At 48.2% G+C, this 23,728-nt stretch overlaps 1 protein-coding gene across 1 annotated transcript in view; it reads right to left on the bottom strand.

Annotated features, from left to right (window-relative positions):
* CYB5A (cytochrome b5 type A) overlaps nt 1-15,453 on the bottom strand; it is a 42,560-nt gene extending 27,107 nt beyond the window's left edge. The window contains exon 1 of the mRNA XM_088475979.1: nt 15,184-15,453. Within this exon, the coding sequence (XP_088332105.1) occupies nt 15,184-15,312 (129 nt within the window). The 5' untranslated portion in view covers nt 15,313-15,453. The remainder of the gene's footprint in view (nt 1-15,183) is intronic.
* Between the last annotated feature and the right edge of the window lie 8,275 nt (nt 15,454-23,728).

The raw sequence follows: 23,728 nt of genomic DNA, 5'->3' as shown, positions 1-23,728 counted from the left end.
TTGGATATGGGAGACTCAACCTGTATGAGCAAAAATACTGGAAAACTTTTCTCTTAGATTAAACGAATACACTGAAGTGCCAAAAGTCATGGGATAGCAGTATGTAAAAGTAATGGTAGATGGAGTCACCGTACAGTGACATCTTGGAAATGCCCAGACATGCATCAGCAGTAATCTGACATCTTGGGAGTCAGTTTGAACACTGGCTAGGATACTCATGGCAAGGCGACGTGAATTATCGAAGGTTGAACAAAGGACGACAGTGGGTGCCTGATGGATTCCATTTCCAAAGTTGTGTGGACATTCAACATTCCTCGATCTATGGTTTGTGTACCGGGAATACCTCATGGAAGCAATTACCATCCACCGTGGACAGCGCAGTGGCTGACCAAAGGTGCTTAGTAATCGTGACGAGCAGCGTCTGGCCAGAATTATCCATAGTAACAGACAAAAGACACTGGCTCAAAACACTTTCAATGCAGGAGGTACCAGACGCATATCAAACAGATCAGTGCAGCGTTCTTTAGCTTGCATGGAATCTGGGAGCAGAAGACACACCAGATGGAGAGGTCCATTCGAACCCAAGATCCTGTACCTACAAATATAAGAGCGCTGTGGGAAACAATCCAGAAGAGATGGGTCAACATGTCTCCCATCCACTTGTGGAATCCATACCACTTTGAGTTGCTGCACTTTGCCCGGGTAGTGGGGGTCCTACGCAATACTAGGCATCTATCCAAAGACTTTTGGAAATTCAGTGTTTGCGATTCACTGGTCTCTCATTGGTTAATGTTAAATTAGCAGAACCCCAGGAAAGTGGTGTTCGGTTAAGATACATTTGCAAAATTAATGCAGCTGAGATATATGAATTTTATTAAAACTTTAGAAACAGTTTATTTTCTATATTAACAATTCTAATGGAAAGGTCTACATTTAAAACCCCCAAGTAATTGAAAGTAAGAAAGGACAAGTAAAATAAAATAACACTGACCAGTAAATTAAAGTTTTCTAGTATAAAACACAATATTGATGTAACCTTGTACTTGGAACAAATTGTTTCTTACATGATTCAAAACTTGACTGTTTAACTCTCCCCAAATGCAGCTTAAAAATAACCATTTTTTGTTAATACAAGACAACATTTTGTTATGATTTGGTACATAAAAAACAGTAAAGTGGTAGTTTAACATATAGTAAAAGTACAGTCATATTCTGGGAATCGGTATGATTAGAATCCCGACAGCGGCTGCCCGACATGGGTGAAAATCCCGATCGGCCCTAAGGTAAGAATCCCCCCCCCTAACCCTCCTGCCTCCCAGTGCCTAAACCTAATCCCCCCTTCCCCACCGTTTAAACCTAAGCCCCCCGTGGGGGGAAGGGGGGGTTGCCTAACCCGAAGTCCCCCCCGGGAGCCCTAAACCTAACCCCCCCCCCCCCTCCGCGGCTGTAAGCGCTCGGCATCACTTCGATCGGGATTCACTAACCTATTTCTAACCCCCTAGCCCTCCTTTCGGGTGCCTAATCCTAACCTTCCTCCCCTGTGCCTAAACCTAACCCCCCCCCCCTTCCCCGCCGCCTAAACCTAAGTCACCCGGGGGAGTGCCTAACCCTCCCTCCCCCTAACCTTCCGGGAGGGGGTGCCTAACCCTAAATCCCCCCCGGGAGCCCTAAACCTAACCCTCCAAACCCCCCCCCCTGTGGCTGTCCGCAGCGGCGCCCGGCATCCCGATCGAAGTCTCCCGGCGCCGGTAAAATGACAGGCGTCTAGATTTAGACGCCTGTCATTTAACCCTCGCCTGGATAAAGCAGTCGGGAAGCCGTCCGTCGGGATTAGGTCCGCATACCATATTTAGACATTTCCTTCACATTAACGAACAAGCAGTTAATTAAGATTCCTGCTTAGTAACAAGAAACTACTAGTTTGGCCATCAACATATCGCCCATAGTAATTATTGCTAATAAGAACATTCATATATTTCTCATATTGAAAGAGTGCCTAGGGCTATTCGCTTACAGCCTGTGGTAAGCCCATAGGCTGCACTTAACGCCTATTTCTGTTCGCACCCTCCCCCATCTTTGTTGTTGCCTTGGAGAAAGATTTATTAAAACATCTGAAACGGCGCTCAGTTAAACAATCTTTTGGAAGTGTTTTATCTGTGGAGTGCTGCCCCCATTGCGCGAGTGACACACATACACACACAGTGTTCACTCTAGCTCCAGCGGCAGGCAGGGCGCCGGAGCTAGAGAAGGCACCCACAGCGCATGCAAAAAGGGGGCGTGGCCATTGAAAAGCGGGAGTGTCTATAAGACGCGTCACCCTTTTTGTCACTTTTGGGGGCGTGCCCGGCACTTAATGACACGCCTAGCGGCTCCCAAGCGCTGCTGACAGGGAGAATATTCACCGGCGGTGACCGGGTCACCGCACATTTCCCCACCCACCCGCAGGCTGTGATAGCAGGGTGCTTTTTGCCCTAGCGGGAACACATATATATTAGTATTTAGAAAAGAAGGCACTCAAAAGAGCCTTTAAAATAAGACTTATCTTATGGAAAATACATTTTGGCACAGGACATTATGTCATAGTTAGTTAATGAGAGGTTTAGGACCTGAGGGCCCGATTCAGACCCGGATGCTAAGCTGCGGACTACAAGAACCAGCATGCCCTCCAAACGCTGGTCTCATTGGACCAGCGTTTGGAGGGCATGCTGGTTCTTGTAGTACACCCAGCGGCTGACGTAACATCTGAAGCGCCGCATGTGAAGCAGAGACCCGGAAGGAAAGCACCCCATGTAACAGGGAGAAGATCGCTATCTCCGGAGATCCTCAGGTATAGTAAGGGACAGATAGGATAGGAGCGTGCACACGGACAACTATTCGCGAAGTATACTGGGAACTACCACCAAGCCTCCACCCTATACACCTAGTCTTAGACTAGAAACATAATGTTATTTGTTTGTTTGTATGTTTGCTCATTAGGTAATTTACAAGCGCTTAATAATCGTTTCTAATTGCAGTTTTAAAAACAGCTCTAAAATAATGGCTTGTGAGCCGCTGCTTAATGGGATTATACCCATCAGCCATAATATTAAAACTAGAGACGAACGGTTCAGTTTGGCCTTGTATCTTCCTGTCAAGCTCGGATCTCAGAAAGAGACGTCATCTTTCACGAAAAAAACATTATCTTAATCCGTGTAAGATGACGTTTTGCCTTGTTACGAAATCTGAATTTGGTTGGAAGATCAGAGCCAAAACCGAACAGTTCATCTCTAATTAAAACCACTGAAAGGTAAAGTGAATAACATTGATTATATCGTTAAAATGGCACCTGTAAACAGGTGGGATATATTAGGCAGCAAGTGAACAGTCAGTTCTTGAAGTTGATGTGTTGGAAGCAGGTAAAATGGGCAATAGGAGGGAGAAGGCTGGCAGGGAGGACAAGAGGAGGTGAGAAGGAGATTAATCCCGGGATCCTGAGATTGGAGAGGGGCAATCTCAAAATCCAGGGTTTACAAAGTGATTTAATAATTGGAATCCCCACAGGCAATGCACCTTCACTCCCGTCAGTGAAAAGGGGGACAAATAAAAGTCCTATTTCAACCAATACTGCACTAATGAAACACATTTTATAAGTAATCTGACTGCTGAACTGTGACTATAAAGTCAAGAGACAGAGGAGCTGGACTCACCTATGGACTATAAACCTGACAAAGCACACAGGATCAACTTTGTACAGAGTTCTATGTTTACAGATCATGAACGAAGGCAAGTCATGGCCAGAACAGAGATAAAACTTTGAAGTTATTCTATAGTGAAATCAGACACACAAAAACTTGTTGAATAAAGAACTGTGAACACGTTTTTTGTAACTTGGAATGTAGGATGTCTAAAGCTGCATACACACACAAACGATTTTTTTAATGAACGATTTCAGTAAACGATTTTTTCCCTTGAAAAAATTTACTAAAATCGTTTACTAAAGTTGTTCATTTACCCATACCCCTTTTCCACCTAAATTCCGGGTCTGACCCGGAGTTGGAACAAAGTTCCTATACGGATCAAACCCGGAATTTTGCCGGCACTGACTCGGGATATTCCCGAGTCAGCACCGCTCACACCGCAGTCGGGTCTGCATAGACCCGGCTTTTGCGGAGTGAAAGTGGACGCTTGGAGATGACGTCATCTCCAAGCGCCACTGAAGCCGGACCAATCGGCCGGCTAGCAGCGCACTCCAGGTCTTCGTGACCCGGAGTGCGCTGTTCCCATAGCAGGGTTTCACGGGCTACGTCCGTGTTAAACCCTGCTAGTTACCTGGGTTGGATTGCCGGGTCACTCGACCCGGCGATCCAACCCTCTGCCCTTTTACACCAGGGAGCTGCCCGGGTTAACCCTTCAAAAACCCGGGTTTTAGCTACGGTGTAAAAGGGGTACAAATGTCATGAACGATTTTTATGAACTACAAACGATTTTTGCATATTCCCTTAATGAAAATCGTTGAGTTGACAAGTCTGACTGAACTACAAACGTGAACGCGCATGAACGATAATCGTTCATCGTTTGACTCAGAAAGTGAACGATTTTTGCAAACAATTATCGTTAAACGATATCGTTTAACGATAATCATTAAAAAAATCGTTGTGTGTGTATGCAGCTTTAAAGATGAATGCAAATGCATCTCTTCCATTATCTAATTGAAAGCAATGCACAAGGAAATATATCACCTGATCCACAGCTATAATAAAGCAATCAGCTCCATCCATTCTAGATGAGTCATCAGAAAATTGCAGATATGGAACAATAATGGCTGAGGAATACTTTTTTTATGGTCTTTGGTACGATTATTAAACTTTGCATACAGATGTGTCCTTATACATCTTTGCTGCAGTTGCACTAAAAAGCCCTTCTCGGTGTGCCAGGTCCCGTGAGACTTTGCTAGTGCCAGGCGTCATTTTTTTTTCAATGTGATGCGACGCAACTAGGATGCACCAGCAGACTGTGCTGATTAATTTGATATGTGACACTGGGTCCGATTCAGACCCGGTCGCAAGCGCTCTGGGTCTCGCACCAAAGGGGGAGAGCTGTTGATGGTGAGTGATAGTTCGCCCCGTTTGGTGGGCGGGCCGGGGGGGGGGGCGGCTCTGAATCAGCCCCACTGTGTGCAACTGAGTCTCTGAATCGGTTTTCTCTGAATCTGCTTTTTCATTCCAAGTTCAGTTGTGGTCAATATATAAACTCAGGTGCTAATAGGCATACAAGTGTTGCATATCAAATTAATCAGCACAGTCTGCTGGTGCACCGTAGTCGCATCACATTGCGACTTAGGGTCATATTCAATTTGGAGCGAAGAGCTGATGACATAATTGTCGCCAATTTCATTTATCCCTGTATTCAATTTCAGCATATTTTCGCCGGTGCGAAAACGCAATGCGATGTAATACGCGAAAAAGTTTTGCCCATAAATACCCGGCGGAAGAAAGTGCAGAATTGGGGTTTTGGGGTGAAGAGGTGCGGAAACCACCCTGTACCCTTTGTACACCCCCCTTGAAGCAAATTGTGAAAAAAAAAAATACACAAAAGGAAACCCTAAATAAGCACTTTGAAAAAATGGGCAAAAAAATTCAAAGTGGGGGTACAAATTCAAAAACTAGTGAAAATAGCCTTTGGGGGGGGGGGTCTGCAAGTATGGGGGAGGTGTATTTTTGATTGCAGGTGTTTGCTGAAGGTGCATTTTTGGTGCTATTTAATGCTTAACTTTAGCCATTTTTAAATATGCTTGCACCCATTTTGAAGTGCCCCAAATTTGATGGGACTAGTTATTTTCCCAAACAAGTAGCAAAATGCTATTCTTCACCACTTGCTGAAAGATGCTAAAAAGCACCTATTGAGATCATTTAAAAACCCCAAATACCTTTATCAGGGCTATTCGGGGGTACCCATAGTGAACCCCCATGTCAGAGCATCTTTAGTGGGGTGTCAGGCTGATTTCCCCAAAACTGAGAACTTTTCGCCGGGTCCCGTTTTCGCACATTTGCAATTGAATACGGGGATACACGGGGACGCGCTCGATAACTTTTCGTTGGTAAAACCTCCGATGACGGCGAAGAGTCCGGCCTCGGACTTTTCGCTTCTAACTGAATACGTCCCTTACAGTGATTGCGGTGAGTAACAAAATATGTGGGTCCCAGTGACCCTCCACTTTAAAAAAAATGGGGTCCTTCCTGACCGTTTCTAGGTCCCATCATAATTTATGCTTTAGAGCTCCCTATATAACTCTTAGACCTCCCCTAACCCTCTTACAAATGATGCCACACAGCCATGCCCGGCCTTTACACATTATGCCACTCAGTAATGCCCAGTCTTTACACATTTTGCCACACAGCCATGCCTGATTTTAAACATTAGGCCGCACATTAATGCCATGTAGTAATGCCCCTTACAAATGATGCCACACAGCCATCCCGGCCCTTACATATTATGCTGCACATTAATGCCCTTTAGTCCCCCTATATATTGCCCCCGGTAGTCATCCCCCCCTCTGCAGTGCCCCCAGTAGTCATCCCCCCCCTCTGCAGTGCCCCCAGTAGTCATCCCCCCTTCTGCAGTGCCCCCAGTAGTCATCCCCCCCTCTGCAGTGCCCCCAGTAGTCATCCCCCCCCTCTGCAGTGCCCCCAGTAGTCATCCCCCCCCTCTGCAGTGCCCCCAGTAGTCATCCCCCCCTCTGCAGTGCCCCCAGTAGTCATCCCCCCCTCTGCAGTGCCCCCAGTGGTAATACCCCCCCTGCAGTGCCCCCAGTAGTAATCCCCCCCCTGCAGTGCCCCCAGTAGTAGTCCCCCCCTGCAGTGCCCCCAGTAGTAATCCGCCCCCTCCTGCAGTGCCCAAGTAGTAATCCGCCCCCCCATGCAGTGCCCCCAGTAGTAATCCGCCCCCCCTGCAGTGCCCCACCTTTATGACCTGGGCCTTGTGCCCACCTATATACCAACAGGCCTATTGTCTGAATTTATGCCACGGGCCTAGTGCCCGACAACCCTGGTGGTCTAGGGAGGGGTGAAAAATGGTGACCCAAGGCCGCCTACCCGCATGGTGGAAGAGGCTGCGGGGGGGGAGGGTGGGGGGGGGGGGGGGGGGAGAGAATCTTCGATAGCTCCTTTTCTTTCCACCCCCACAGTCTTCTTCGGTCCTCAGCTTCATACTTCTGCCGCTGGCCCGTCCTGGCCAGCGGTGCCGCCTCTTCCTTTCTTCCCTCCTGATCATGCCGTCTTAGGGCCTCTTGCGCGGCCGCCGGAACTGTTGCCGCGCCGCGCCGCTCTGCTCTTCAGCAGGTCTTCACTCCTCCTCTCCGCCGTCGGTACTGAAGTTTCCCGCACAGCCGCGTCTAATTCAAGACGCCGCGAGTGGGCGGGGCTATGACGCGGAAAGCCGCGATTGGCTCGTCGCGTCTGCCTCCTATTGGCTGCTGGACTGCGAGCCGTATTTGGCCCACGGCCAGAGCCAAACAACCGCCGACGACCGCTGCTACTTGGCTTCTGGGCAGCGAGCTCCGCTTGCGTCTGGAGCCAAGCTACTCCCGCCACCACTGGTGGAAGGGACCAGGCGGTCCCTTCACCAGGTACCCGCCGCTGTGGCTTACCCGGCGCTGGGAACAAACACACTGTTCCAGCGCAGGGCACGGTTGCTGTGCCGATGCTGGGATCAGACACTTGATCCCAGCACAGCTTTCCACAGCAGCAGCCAATGAGAGTCTGATTGGCTCTCATTGGCTGGTCTAACAGACAGCGTTATGTCTGTTACTAAAGGGGGACGCGCTATGCTGCAGCCAGCTGTCAGGGATTGGCCACAGCATAGTGCGTCCCCGGGGACCCGGTAACTTCAAAAAAGTGGGTCACCAGTGCCCGACATCGGGTAGAATACGCGCTATAGCGTGTATTTGCGAACACTGCCTTAGATGCATTTTTTTTTTTTAAAAAGACGCCCGTCACTAGCAGCGTAGCACGGGACCTGGCGGCTCGCTCACACCAGGCAAGTCGTGCTGCGTGGCGTATTGTGACTAGTTGTATGAGGACACATCTGTACAGGAAAAGAAAAAAATAAATCTGCAACACCAACAAAAAAATGTTAAATCTATGTAAACAGGTTGAGTCTCCCATATCCAAATATTCCGAAATACAGAATTATTTTGGCATGACTGAGAAAATGAAACCTTTGATTTTTGATGGTTCAATGTACACAAATTTTGTCTAAAGCACAAATTATTAAAAATATTGTATAAAAAAAAGCAGGAGGGCAAAAAGCGCCCTGCCCTCACAGCCTGCGGGTGCCGTCTTCACCCGCGGGTCGCAGTGTCCCGCGGGTGGAGAATTAAGCAGTGACCAGGTCACCGTCGGAGAATAGACGCCAGGCACATGCGCCCGGCACCTATTCTCACTGTCTGCAGCGCTTGGGGGCTGCCCGGCGTGTCCGTAAGTGCTGGGCACACCCCCAAGTATGACGAAAAGGGGACGCGTCTTATAGACACGCCCCCTTTTCATGGCCACACCCTTTTTCAGGAGCGCGCGCAAAGTTGCCCATCTCTAGCTCCGGCGCCCTGCCTGCCGCCGGAGCTAGAGTGAACACTATAGGGTGTACATGAAACAAATGAATTTCTTTTCTGTACACAAAATTAGTTTAAGCCACAAAATTATTGAATATATTGTATAAAATTACCTACAGGCTGTGTGTGTATAAGGTGTATATAACACAAATGCATTCTGTGTGTATATTGGGGTCCCATTCCCTAAGATAGTTCAGTATGATATGCAAATATTCCAAAATACGGTATATTCCGTTATCCAAAATACCCCTGGTTCCAAGCAGTTTGGATATGGGAGACTCAACCTGTATAACATACGATATATACATAGACATTTAACTCATGAGTATAAATTGCAAGACAGCACTTAGGCCAATTGACTACTGTGGGGTGCAGCAAAAGTGTGGTTTGCCCTTTGTGATTCAATAAGGTTTTGATGTTTGTTGGGTTGAAAGGGTTGTCATAAAATAAATTATAGTAACAATAAAAAAAAAAACTAACAAACATTGGAATGTCTGTAAAAATCAACTAGTTAGTATATATTTCACTTTACATACAACATAACGAATAGCTTTCTGTGAGAAAAATACTTAAAAGTAACTACTAAAAAATGGTGAGGAAAGCCAAAAATGCACAACCCTTTAGGGTCAGTCACAGCAGGGTCGGTAGGAGATGTGACCAGTGCTGTGTGGGTGTGGCCAAAACCATGTGGGTGTGTACTCCTCCTACACTATCTGCCCCACTGTCTCCCTAAAAATATTGAATCATTCTGTGAAAAAAAAAAACCTAGAAATGCAACTACTGTATGGCCGACTGTGTGGCAAGTTAAGCTGGGTAAACACCTAAAAGACAGTCGATCTGCAGATATATTGTCAGATGATGGTTGTTCATACACACTGAACAACCATCATTTGTCTGCGGTCCCACTGGCTGAGGTAGAGTTGCGCGGCCTCTGCTGCAAGTGTACGGGCAGTCATCTGACTGCCTGCACACACACCACAATGGACAATGGATATATCTGCCAACAGCTGTGCAGCACGGCAGACGCGTTAGGTCTGTGTACAACGTCGTTCACAGACATATCACTGGTACACAATGGCAGACCGGCACACAATATATTGGCTAATCAATTGATAAGCCAATATATCTGCCAGTGTGTACCCAGCATTAGGCAGCTGGTCATCATTATGCTGTCATAATGATGGGCCTATTTTTATGTGGCGGCCTGAAGCTGTAGCCGCCTCACTGTTAATCTGGTCCTGAGTCACAGATTGCATTAAAGTGGCTGTCATAAAGTAACAATGCTGTATAAAAACAGTGCACACTAACATCCCCCTTCATTAACTATAATTAGAGGATAGAACAATGGTGAACGACAATACATTTTGGCCCTGATTCGCACATAGCTTTGAATGTGGCCACATTTGGAATGTGAATATTTTGCTAAGGGAATGCTAATGCAACAATATGCACAGCTTCATGTGTATGCATCGTGCCACCCCATTATTTCCGCTCCTAGGAATGGCCATCACCACTAGTTCCAGAACTTACACCTACCTTATATGTTGGGTGCAAGAGATCTGTCTGATATAGGTGTCCTCCCAGCATAAGCAAGACCCAGAGTAGGACGCAACACTGGCTACACGCCTATGACACTTCCAAGACACACCCACAAAACAGTTCTTATGCATTGTTACTGTCCATTTGCCACCCAGAAATTCCCTTTTAGCGGCCGCAAGAAATGACCAACATCTGTCCGACTCACAATCGCCTGGATATGTGGCCACATACGTAACTGCGTGTGACTAAGACCCTTAATGCACAACCCTTGGGATGGAAAATCCCTTAATGGACAATCAGTAGTAGTAGTAAAACAAAACAAAAAAAACGGATTGCTGCTTGGTGCTCACACCGAACATGGCTTCCCCAGAGTTTATGGATATCCCTGATTGACTGGAGAAAACTTTGTGTTGGAAACTAGACTGTGCAAGATTCAAACTAAGCACAGCAGTTGTGTACGCAATGAAACACCTGAATGGACAGGACCTGCAACCTTCCAACCAAGTGCCACATCCATATATGTAAAATTCTACCTTAACTAGTTACATAGCATAGCTGAATTCCACTAGCACTGAGAGTTCACCGTCCACCTTTGCCAATCAGATAAAAATTAGGTCCTAAGGAAAATGGGAACTTAAATCATAACTATTCATCTGAACAATTAAGTGACAAATCTGTGGTGTAGTAAGATATCTATAATGTGGTCATCTGCTCCAAAAGCAGTGCCAAGTACAACTTATTGGAAAGGTCACAGACGTTTAAATACATTTTTATAGGCTATAGAATTCCTTAGGGACACTACTCATCCCCCCCAAAAAAATAAAAAAAATAAATCAACATACAGTTTCTTATAAATGAGCACGTTTGTGCTAAGGATCGTCACGATCGGTCGCCGGGGGCTGAGGGTGGGACTCCGCGGGGCGGGGTCCCCTGCACTGCTCTCGGCAAATCTAAATTATTATCAGGATTATGCTCTGAAGAGAAGCTTTTGCTGTGAGCAGAGAGAAATTCAGAGCCTGCAGTAAAGAGGGCAGGTGCCATCTGAGGGGACCATTACAAAGTAAAGTTATTTACAGTGATCATTGGAGCTCCCAGTCATCTGGGGAGGCTGCAGCACTGTCCTAAGTGATGAGAATACCAGAGGGCAGTCACTAAAGAGAGCAGAGCGGCTGGTTCAGTACTAGACCTTAAAAGAGGTTCCTGTGCAGAAGGCACGGCTCAGTACAAGGTACCTGGTGTCCAAGTGGCAGAGATCACCAAGTGCAACTTCCACCCAAGCCGGGTACTACAGCTTGTTAATTAATAAGTTATAAGTTAATTTATTTTCATTTCAGCCATGCTCAGCACCTAGTCCAGTTGTGGACAAGATAATGTAAAATGTAGGAGCCAATAATACCCCTTTCACATTGCTAATGGCGAGTTGCACCTAGGATTTGTGCATGCGTCGAACCCGTGTGCGACCCGCCCGAGACCCCTTTCAGACTGGCTGCCTGACTCGGCACTAATGCCAGGTCGATGACATCACTGCCATTGCTGCTGAGGTGGCGCTTGGAGAGGATCTCATCTCCAAGCACAAGCTCTCCTTATGTAGTGAACGGGTCACCTCGACCCGCGTTACCCGTTCACACCGCACTGCGTGTTCAACCATGCTCGCTACCAGAGTTGAAATGCTGGGTCGCTTGACCCAGGTTATTTCAACTGGCCCCTTTCATACTGTGCAGTAACCCGGGTTATTTAGCGTTCCCGCTAGGCTGTTTTAGCGGGGAGCGGCGCCCTGCCCTCCTTCTGGAGGGCAAAAAGCACCCTGCCCTCCAGGAGGAGGGCAAAAAGCATCCTGCCCTAACAGCCTGCGGGAGCCGTTCACACCCGCGGGACGCAGTGTCCCGCGGGTGGACAAATATGCGGTGGCCCGGTCACCGCCGGAGAATAGACACCGGGCGCATGCGCCCGACATCTATTCTCCCTTTCTGCAGCGCTTGGGGGCTGACCGGCATGTCCGTAAGCGCCGGGCACGCCCCCAAGTATGACGAAAAGGGGACGCGTCTTTTAGACACGCCCCCTTTTCATAACCACGCCCCCTTTTCGGGCGCGCACAAGATTGCCCTCTCTAGCTCCGGCGCCCTGCCTGCCGCCGGAGCTAGAGGGAACACTATTATTTGATGGCAGTGTGAAAGGGGTATAGGTGATATCTGGGGAACGTGAACAAAGAATCAATTTCAAATAGAATACATGCTCCAGCCCAATTATCACTTGTTAAAGTGTAAAGACAGATTAGAGGTAATTGTTTTAAATGATTGTAATTTTATATAAAAAACAAACAAGAACAGGAAAATGTCTGCTTCTAAAACATGTATGAGCTGATTACAGGTACATGTTTATGAAACCAGATATGGATAAGCATGCCACAGATACTAAATTATGATAAGACATTTGTGTATAATGAATTTGCTGGTATTCCTTTTACAAATTAAGTGATAGAGCCTTCAACAAGGAGAAAGTGCAGGTCAAGAGGAACAGTGGTTTGTGAAGGGCACAGGGAAAATGTAAGTGGGGGGACAGATATAAGGAGGCGTAAGGAACCGGTATGATTTACTGCCGGACCCCTGCCCGGTGGTTGGAATCCCGACACCGGGAGGCCGGCAGAGGAGGAAATCCCGATCGTCGAAGGTAAGTATTCATTAACCTATTTCTAAACCCCTAACCCTCCTTTCGGGTGCCCCCCCACCCCCCCCGTGGCTGTCCGCAGTGGCGCCCGGCATCCCGATCTAAGTCTCCCGGCTTCGGTAAAATGACAGGTGTCAAGATTTAGACGCCTGTCCTTTAGCCCTCGCCGGGATAAAGCAGTCGGGAAGCCGGCCGTCGGGATTACGTCCGCCGGCTTCTCGACTGCATACCAGGCGTAATGGGCAAAGGAGGAAAAAGAAAGGCCAGGCATACATAAGGATAAGAAACACACATGGGCCTGGGGCTACATGGATGCATATATTGGGGAGTGAATCGGCATGGTAATATACATACTGGGGGCGACATATAAACAAACACTGGGGCTTGGGTGAGACACGCTGGGCCGGGGAGGAGACAACACATGGTGATACACATACAGGGGCCTTGGGAGGGAATAGCGACGCATACTGCGTCCTGGGGGGCCGGACATGGTGACACATGCTGGGGGAGGCTTGGTGGCAGACATGCTGCGGAAGGGGGCATGGTGACACACACTAGAACCTGTGGAGGACATGGTGGCATACACATTTGGGCAGGGGTGGAGGGGATAACATACTTGAACCTAGAGGAGGGAAGGGAAACAGCTGTACAGTGATTTAGTATAAGAAGCTGGGGCAGAGCAGCATTGCAGAGACTAACACTTACTGGGAGAAGGAGCTCATTGCAGGGAGTGCAGCATCTATAGAGGAGGAGCTGCACAACCCTATGGAAACGAAGACCAGCGACCCCCATTTTTTTCTTTGTACTGCAGCTGCGCTTGAGTAAGATGAGGTGCGGGTGGGGCAATCCATCACTGCCGGAGCCCGCCTCCACTCTCAGGGGTATATTTACTAAAATGCAGGATTTTAGAATTGGAGGAGATGTTGCCTATAGCAATTCTACTTAACATGTATCTAGCCCCTTCTAGAAGATAATAGCTAGAATCTAATTGGTTGCCATGGGCGACATCTCCACTTCTAAAAACACACACTTTAGTAAATATACCCTTCAGTTGGCACCCACAGCTTCCACTCTGCCCACATCACACCCCCACATGCAGGCACCGATCTCCACCCTGGGTGATCGGCCGCATCTTGTTTCTCCCCCCCTCAGCCACCGGGCAGGCAGTTCTATGCCTGGAAACTAAACTGGTTTATTAAAAACATGTATTCAATACATTTTCCTGGCGGAGAGACTTTGGACCTCCCGGCTGCGGCACCCCAGGGCACCACGGCACACAGTTTGGGAACCGCTGCTTTAACTGTAAATATTGGTTCTTCTAAACGCAACACCTGCATCCACTCACAATTGTAAGGCACTCCTGCTATATATTATGATCTTCGCAAAGCAACAACTGTTCACCATGCAGCTTTAAGCTCTCATGAGCAGGACCCCCACCCCACCTTCTTGTTACCTCCCTGCACTATACCTATCTTCCTAGCCCTCCCAGTCACCATCTATTAACCTTTTTGCCTGCCCTTCCCACAGCACTGAGCTATAAGGATTTTAATATCACTTTGTCTTTAAGTATTTCACGATTTGCTTTTTTGCCATTGTACGCACTGTTTTCTCATCTGGTTATGCTGAATTGTTTGAGTTTCACTGTCATTTATCTCTGATGGCACTATGGACACTTGGTGGCACTATACAAACAAATAAAACAATAATAAAAGACTCCAAAGTCCTGCAGTGTAGAAATCATGCCTTCCACATGCAATTCGTTGTACCTAATTTTTAATATGAGCCAACAACTCACAACTAGAAAAGTCAGTCCCAAATTCACATGAAATGTGCACATACAGAACTGGCTACATTTAAATAGTGCATGTCTCCCACTGTTACTGATTTCTGGGGATACTCAACTAGATCAAAAGAAAAATATCTGTTACTCTGAGTAATACTCTGCTGCTATATGCAGTTATCAGCGAGCCACCTTATCTACTACTGTTATCGAAGTGTCAGTATATGGTCACAGGGCAAGGTGTACAGCTGCAGCAGCAGTCATTGGGGCAGATGTAAGCTCTGGGAAGTGATAAAGTGGAGAGTACTAAACGACCAATCAATCAGCTCCCAACTGTCATTTTTCAAACACAGTCTCCAACATTACAGTTGGGAGCCGATTGGTTAGTCGTTTATCACTTTCCAGAGCTTCATACATCTGCCCCATTGTGCGGCCGTGCAGGGGGACAGGACAGCCCAAAGCAGAGTGATCACCACCGCAAGGTCAGTCAGTATAATAGTGCATGGCAAGCGGAGAGGTGTGTGCGGTGAGGCGAGAATACAACCACCCACAACCAGAGCCATGGACGCTCTCCACCATGTAATATAAACACACCGAGTCCAGGTGCAGCACTCACCTCCTCCAAGAACCTGGTGACATCGTACACTTTATTGTGGATGATGATCCAGGTGCTCTTGCTGTTATTGTGTTTCTGTATCTCATCTAGGGTATAGTAAGTCGCGTCTTTCTTCTCCTGGTCGGCCATAATTTTGTTGGACAACCGTACGTACAACTGCTCCGCACGCAACCCTCCTCTACAAACACACTACTGACTAGACTACTACTCCTTCCTGACACCGAGCAGCAGCAGATCGCCTCCCTCAGCGGAAAGCATCTTCCCATTGGTTTAATGCTTCCTGCTGGGTAACCAATCATAACAAGAGGCGGTGCGGCTTACTATTGGATGCGACAAACGCTCGTTAATGTCAGTTAGGCGTCTGATTGGATGATTGTTGCGCGGGAAAGTTTCAGAGTGGAGGCGCTGTGTACGTGAGGAGACATTGACAGCGAGACGAGAGAGAGAGCTGCGTGTGTATATCTGGCTGTGAGAGAGAGAGCTACGTGTGTGACGGGTCGGCTCCTGCACGCTTGTTAATTATTAGCGATCCTGCAATCTGGGTTGCGTTGCGCTGCTGTCTGAGTGGCACTGGCGTATAGGTTGAAGTTCATCAATTCGACTGAACTCGCGAGTAAGGTTCAGTCAATAACAGGTAATCACTGACATCACGCTGGGGAAAAGCGATTGATTTGAATTGTATATACATAGTTTCTGCGCACATACTTTTGCAAGTATCAAAACAAAGAAAAGTACTCTCCTGGTAAGGCCACTGATTCACCAACATACTGTGTAACACAAAATAAAAATTAAGGAGCATACACACTAGAGGATGTGCAGAAAGATATTGGGTGTAGACACTGAACGATATCGTTCAGTGGGCGGAATTAAATTGTATTCGCTGCCCGCATCTCCCGTCTAAAGTGACAGGACATCGCGGGCCGCTATACAATTGTCCAAGATGTTCGCGCTGATCGCGCCCATAGAGGTCAGGTTTAGCCGCGTAAAGCAGCTAAACCCGACCAAAGTGCTGGGTGCGATCGCGAAAAGTGATGTTGGGCGCCCAAACATGTCACTTTTCACACATTTCAGCTCTCATCCCCCAGGGGCTGCGAGCTGAAATGTAGCGCTGGCAGCTCATCGTGCCCGACAGGGAATTGAATAGCTCCGTCGGGCGTGATAGCGGCTATAAAGAATTGAATTCCGTCCAGTGACGTCATCCTGTCACATCCCTGAACAGGCACTTTCTGATGATATCGTCAGATTGGCCTGCATGTTTGCACGACAGCAAACATAAGCGACCCGCGGTTGCGCGCTTCGTCGGTCATTTGGAGCATACACTGGATGATATGAATGATCTATCATTATCGTTCACTTTTATCCTCTAGTGTGTATAACCCATTATGATTACTTTTTGTGATAATGCATACTCCGTATTAATGTCAAGGGAGCAGTGGAGCACCTTCATGATTTAATTTGATGTATTTATACAGGACTTTAACATCTATGGAGTGATTCCTCCCTTAGGGCACAATTCAATTCAATGCTTATTGAATATCGCCGGGAAGGAGCTCCCTGAGTTATTCAATTCAGCACACTGTTATGTCGGGGAATGCCTGTTCTTGCACCTTAAATTTGTTGTTTAGTTATGAGAACTGGCATTCTCTGACTGTACTGCCTGGCGCGATACCAGATTTTCATTTCAACTAGCCATATTGGACAGATATCTGACATAATTGTATAGTGTATGCCCAGCATTAGTAGAGTTCTGGACACTTAGGGGTAAATTTACTAAAGTGAGAGTTTTCATAAATAGAGATGTTGCCCATAGCAAAAAATCAGATTCTACATAACATTTAACTAGCAGCTTCTAGAAGATAATAGCTAGAAGCTTATTGGTTGCTATGGGCAATATCTCCACTTCTAAAAACTCTCGCTTTAGTAAATTTACCCCTTACTATTTAGGATCGCTGGGATCGATTTGAGGAGGCTCAATCAATCTGTTCATGCAAGGTATTTCTGTATAGAATTTTTGAAGTTAATTTTCCATGTAATAGAGAAGTAAGACTTATACTGCATTAGAGGGACCTCTTTTCATCACATTGTTATTGCAGCTCATCATTGATTACCTCATATTATTCATTCTTGGTCACAACCTCCAGTTCACCTGTCTCCCATTCTGACAGACTACATCTCCAATGAGCTGGTGGATCTCATGGCTGCACTACACTCTGGTCTTACCTATCAACACACTTGTGACTGGGAGATCGAAGCAAATCACCCAAACCAGAGTGGCCATGGTTATGTCATTCCTCCAGGAACTCGGCTTGGTCATCAATATGACCAAGAGCTTGTTCTCTTTCAACAGCTTAACAACTGCAGTTCCTGGGAGTACAAACAGACACAGCACAAGACAGACCCTTTGACAGAGGAAAGCCTTACAAAAATCCAGCATCTGGCATATCGATGCAGTTCCAGCATCTAATTTTGATCCAGGCTTTTCTCTGTCCTTGGTGTTATTCTTCTATGGGCAGAGTGGCATATGTAGGACCTTTAACTGGATATAACTCAGTTGGACAGTAGACTCTGGATGATTTCATCGGATTCTAAAGGGTCACTGGGTTGAAGGACTGCAACTTGATTCTCTCAGAACAGAATCTGTTGTAATCACAACAGATATCATCTCCATAGATTGCAGCACATATCTTCAGAGCAAAATATAGCTATATGCAAACATTATTGGGATGAGAGCAGTGTGACATACAATTCAGACTTTTCTACATACCTGCCTACCCTCCCGAATCATCCGGTAGCCCCCTGGAATGGCAGGCAAGCCTCCCGGCCTTCGGCGATTCCCCCTGTACGGTTCCACGATAAACCCTGTAGTGTTCACTCTAGCTCCGGTGGCAGGCAGGGCGCTGGAGCTAGAGAGGACAACCTTGTGTGCGCGCGCACGAAAAGGGGGCGTGGTCATGAAAAGGGGGCGTGTCTATAAGACGCATCCCCTTTTCGTCATACTTGGGGGTGTGCCCGGCGCTTACGGTCATGCCGGGCAGATCCCAAGCGCTGCAGAAAGGGAGAATAGATGCCGGGCGCATGCGCCCGGCGTCTATTCTCCGGCGGTGACCGGGTCACCGCATGTTTGTCCGCCTTCGGGACACTGCGTCCCGCGGGTAAGAACGGCTCCCGCAGGCTGTTAGGGTAGGGCGATTTTTGCCCTCCTCCTGGAGGGCAGGGTGCTTTTTGCCCTCCAGAAGGAGGGCAGGGCGCTGCGCCCTGCTAAAACAGCCTAGCGGGAACGCTAACCCTGGCAGGGGGGATCCGTGGCGCGATTCGCATTGAATTGCATCATTGTGGCCCCACCCCCTGCTTCCAATTGCCGTTAATCAGCATCGAGAAATGGGTGGGGCCACGATGACCCCGCCCCTGTTCCACCCCCTTTTGCGCTACACGGCCCCCACTGTGAAGACTGACAGCTCCCTCCTGGAAGTAGGGAGCTAAAAGTCAGTAAGTATGCTTTTCTATGACATAAACACCTTGGTCTTCCAACAATTGCACTTTAGTTCCTTCATAAATAGGCTGTGCCAGACAAGGATGGTGTCGATTTTGTCAGTCAGTCATGTACAGAAGACAATTTGTTTTCCATTTCTGAACTTCATGTTGCAGGCAAAGACAGCAATATAGCTAATTATCTCAGCCAATGTTCCATCCATAAAGATGGGCTTTGCACTAAAAAGTTTTTCAGCTACTGATCTGATGGTGGTGCGATACAATTCAGCACGATTCTGAATAGCTCCGGAAGGGAGCTCCTGTAGCTATTCAATTCACAGCACTGGTTGCTTAAGTCAGCAAGAGGTTTAGTCTGAGAATGCCGGTTCTCGTGACTTAACCTGGGGGTCATTCCATGCCAAATCATCACAGCTTCCAACCAGACCGTATCAGATTTTTCGTGGTAGGCATGGCCACGCCCCCTTCAGGGGAAAAAACCCATTTGCGGCGCTGGGGAGGGGGCGCTGTGTGCCCCTCAGCCCGGCACACAGCCAATGGAGGGCGCGATCAGCATGATCGCTCCCCTCCTTTGGCATGGGAGACTGCTCGGGCTGCTTCTTTAGCAGCATTGGACAGTCTCCCAGTGCAGCCCAGCACACAGCAGCGTGTGCTGGGCTGCTGTGGATGGGGAGCTGTGCCGGAGTCAGGTAAGTAGTACCCGCTCGCAGCTCCCCCCCTCTCTGCACCACTGATCGCCCGTACAGACTTGCCGATGGACAGATATGTCTGCAGACATATCTGTTCATTGGCTGTGCAGCACAGCCAATGCGATATGTCTGTGAACGACGTTGTTCACAGACATATCGTCTGTACACACTGGCCGACGGGGGCACGATATATTGGCCGATCAATTGAGCGGCCAGTGTGTACCCAGCATAAGGGAACATAGTTTTCATAAAAAAAGTTTTATATTTAAATATTGACTTTTACATTTCAAGGTCACATGATGTGACCTTTGACCTTGAATATCTAAAATTTTATTTTTTTTGTACATCAAGTATGTTATACACTTAAATACAATCTCTTTGGTATAAGTTTCATTTTGGGAAGCCTTTGGGAAAAGGAGTAAAAAAAATATTAAGTACGGCAGTTCAACCCTTCTTGCACTAACCATGCAACTGGCAAGTTCAGACTTGCTAGTGTCTTTCTCTTTGTTCTAGGGATGGATATCAGTGGGTTTACATTGGTGATAACCAACGATGGCACCATAACAATCTATGGTGAACTATCAATGGTGTGCACCTGCAGCTTTTGCATTGAGAACTAGTGATACAAGACATGCTTACCTCCGGGAGGGGGCAGCCAGGTTGGCATAGCGGGGAGCGTGGCGCAGCATAAGGGGCGTGGCTAGGGATATTACGTGGCTTTAGAAGCGGCGTGATCATTTTGACCCCGCCTTCGCTACATAATTCCGAGATTACCGTCATTGTGAAGCAGGGTGCAAGAGTCATGATTACGCGAGCATTGCCTGCTTTTCTCCTTCATCCACTAGGGGACACTGGAGCTTCATGACAGTGGGGTATAGACGGTGGGTTGAGTTGAGCCTGGCACTTTAAAAATCTACAAGTGTGACTGGCTCCTCCCCCTCTATGCCCCATCAACCCCAGTTTTTAGAATGTGCCCGAGTAGAGCCGGTGCACAGGGGCTGTCTCCAGCCCTTATATTAATTTTTATATGATTGTAAAAGAATCAAGCAAGAGGACAGGCAGACTGTTAGCTGTGACAGTCTGCCTGCATCGTGGGAGCCGCCAGAGAGGGGACCACACGGCTACTGCAGCCTGTGTCCGGTCACCCTATGGAGGGGAGGCTGCTTTAGGCAGTTAGGAGTCATCAGACTCAGCGGGGCCCGCCGCAGCTAACACTGGCTTGTGTCCGGGTCCCCGCTCTCCCCTCACTGCCCAGCGCTCTGGCCGCAGCAGCCCGGTGAGTAACACACCTCTCCTGACTAGCAGGAGAGGTGAAAATAACTGCTGGGTCTGAAAACAGCGCGCGGCTGTCAGCCCCGCTGTCAGTTGCCACGCTGGTGTTGTGATAGAACACCGGCGCTGGCTGTTAGGTAGGCGCGCTCACAGCGGTCCTGCCTCTGCGTGCCGGTGCTTGTGTAAAAGGCACCGGCACGGTTATCACTGGGGCGGTCGTGCCGCTTGCCCCCGCTGTTAGTGCGGGGACAGAGAACGTCCCACTGTATAAGTGTATGCCGCGCGCATACAAAGCGGCGGCCATTAGGGGAGGAGCTTATGGGTCCCTCCTCCTCTTCCTCCTTCACTGCCTGGGCTAGTTTGGCGCGCTCTGAACGGGAGTGGCGCCTGAGACTGCAGGCACTGAGCGGAGGGGGAGAGGAGCAGATGAGAGCATCTACAGGGGGTCTGTAAATACAGAGGGTGGTTTTAACTACTTTCTGGTCCTATTGATTGCTCCTCCCTTATATGCCTGTCTGCCCCTGTTACTGAGTTGCATTTTCTTGAAATTCTGCTCCTCTTATACTGCTCTGCATGCAATTTGAGTAGCATTATTATTGAAATTCTGCTCCTCCCTTATTGCTCTGTCTGCTCCCATACTTGAGTAGCATTATTATTGTAATTCTGCTTCTCCCTATACTACTTCTGCATTCCTGAATTGTATGTGGTGCTTGTCTGTGAGTACATGATGACATCCAGGACAGAAAAAACTGCATCACAAAAGCTGTTTGCCTGCACTAAGTGCAGGAAGAAGTTTACCCATGCTCGCTCCGAAGGGTCTTCCCTGTGCGAGACATGTGAAGCTGACAGTGCTAACACGCAGTCTGTCACTCCCTCCTTCATAAATAGTTTGGCCGGGGTCATGGCGGACCTTTCTTCTGAATTAGCCGCTTCCCGTAGGGAACGGGAGTCTGCCAGAGATCTACCTGGCACATCTCACCCTTCTTTTCTAGCAGAACCAGCGTGGGCTCAGAATTTAGTCCGCTCGGTGAATAGCCTTGCTCAAGCGATGGGTTCTGCGTCTAAAGCTCCTGAAGCTACGGTAAGTCGCTCATCTAAAAAGAGGGCTCTTCCGGCGGTTCTCCAGTCGGATGAGGATTCGGCAGCGGATCACTCGTCTCAGGAGGAAGGGGAGATGCTGGACGAATCAGACGTAGAGACTTACTCACAAGAACCTGAGGCATTGCAAGGTATTGACGCACTCATTCTAGCGGTAAGGGAAGTTCTTAAGATTTCTGGCCAGGAAGCTCCAGAATCGTTAGAAGACTCCTTATTTGCCAGGTCACAGAAGATGGCCGTCACATTCCCTGTTTCTCTCCAGTTGGATGAACAGATGACGGCAGCCTGGCAGAATCCGGACCGTAAATTCCAGATTCCTAAGCGTTTCTTCTCTCTTTACCCATTTCCTGCGGAAAATAGGAAGAGGTGGGAGACCCCGCCACCTGTGGATTCTTCGGTTTCTCGGTTGTCAAAGAAGACCACGTTACCTGTTCCAGGAGCTACTACATTGAAGGAAACCTCAGAGCGGAGATTAGAAACCACTTTGAAATCCATTTATACGGCCGCAGGTGCACTTCTCCGCCCGGCCTTGGTAGGATCTTGGGTCAACAAGGCTGTGGAAAAGTGGGCGGAACAATTGACTGAGGGTCTTAGATCCAGCACTCCGCGAGCAGATCTGATTACCTTGGCAGAACATATTCAGGAGTCTGCTGTATACTTAGGAGACGCCTCCAGAGATATCGGCCAGGTAGGCGCTAGGATTTCTGCTTCGGCGGTCTCTGCTCGCCGGGCACTTTGGCTTCGTGCCTGGCAAGCGGATGCGGAGTCAAAAAGAGCAGTGGAAGCTCTTCCTTTCACAGGCAATATTTTATTTGGTCCAGAGCTGGACAAATGGATTTCGCTGGCCACTGGAGGTAAGAGTACTTTTCTACCTTCATCAGCACCTCCTCCGCGTCGCTCGTTTAGGGGACCTTCCTTTCGTTCCTTTCGAGCATCGGCAAGATTTCAGGGACGATCGCGAGGTTCGTCTTCAGCGGGGCGAGGAGGCCGTACTAGAGGACGTCAAGCAAATATTGGCCGCCGTCCAGATCCCAAGCCAGCAGACAAGCCTGTGGCATGACGGGCTCCCATCCCATCTCGGAAATCCGAAGGTGGGGGCACGCCTCCAGCGTTTCTCGGAGGTTTGGAGACGGACTTCTCCAGACACTTGGGTTCGAAATCTGGTATCTCAGGGGTACAAGATCGAGTTCGCTTTCACTCCTCCTCGGCGTTATTTTACAACAGGTTTGCCCGTCGATCCCTTGAAGCAACTAATTTTGCGTCAAGCGATCGAGAAACTTTTGCTGGCCGAGGTCCTTGTGGCGGTTCCCACTGCACAAAGGCAACAGGGGTTTTACTCAAACCTTTTTGTGGTTCCGAAACCAGATGGGTCAGTCAGACCCATTTTGAATCTGAAATCATTGAACCAGTATCTTTCATTTCACAGGTTCAAGATGGAATCTCTCCATTCTGTCATTGCAGGACTAGAGGCAGAAGAGTTTCTGGTGTCGATAGATATCAAGGACGCCTATCTGCATGTCCCAATTTGGGTTCCTCACCAGGCTTTCCTCAGATTTGCCATCAGGGAAGCTCATTTCCAGTTTCAGGCCCTGCCATTCGGTCTCTCGTCAGCTCCCAGGGTATTCACCAAAGTGATGGCCGTCATGGTGTCTCACTTGCGCTCTCGGGGGGTGACGATAGTTCCGTACCTAGACGATTTACTCATCAAGGCTCCGACGGCAGAAGTCCTTTTACACCAAGTGTCCCTTACACATCAGATTCTCATTCAACATGGATGGATTGTGAACTTCCAGAAGTCTCAGTTGATGCCGTCCCAGAGGCTTCAGTTCCTAGGAATGATTCTAGACACTGTTCTGCTTCGTATATTCTTGCCAAGGGACAAGGCCATAGCCATACAGGAGCTGGTTCGTCTAGTGCTCAGACCCAGGAAAGTATCTGTGCATCTTTGCATACGTCTCCTGGGGAAAATGGTGGCTTCCTTCGAGGCCATCCAATTCGGC

This window comes from Taudactylus pleione, unplaced genomic scaffold (assembly GCF_031769625.1).
Source record: "Taudactylus pleione unplaced genomic scaffold, aTauple2 ptg000179l, whole genome shotgun sequence".
NCBI lineage: Eukaryota > Metazoa > Chordata > Amphibia > Anura > Myobatrachidae > Taudactylus > Taudactylus pleione.
The sequence above is the reverse complement of the archived record's forward strand: the minus strand, read 5'-3'. Positions and strand labels throughout refer to the sequence as shown.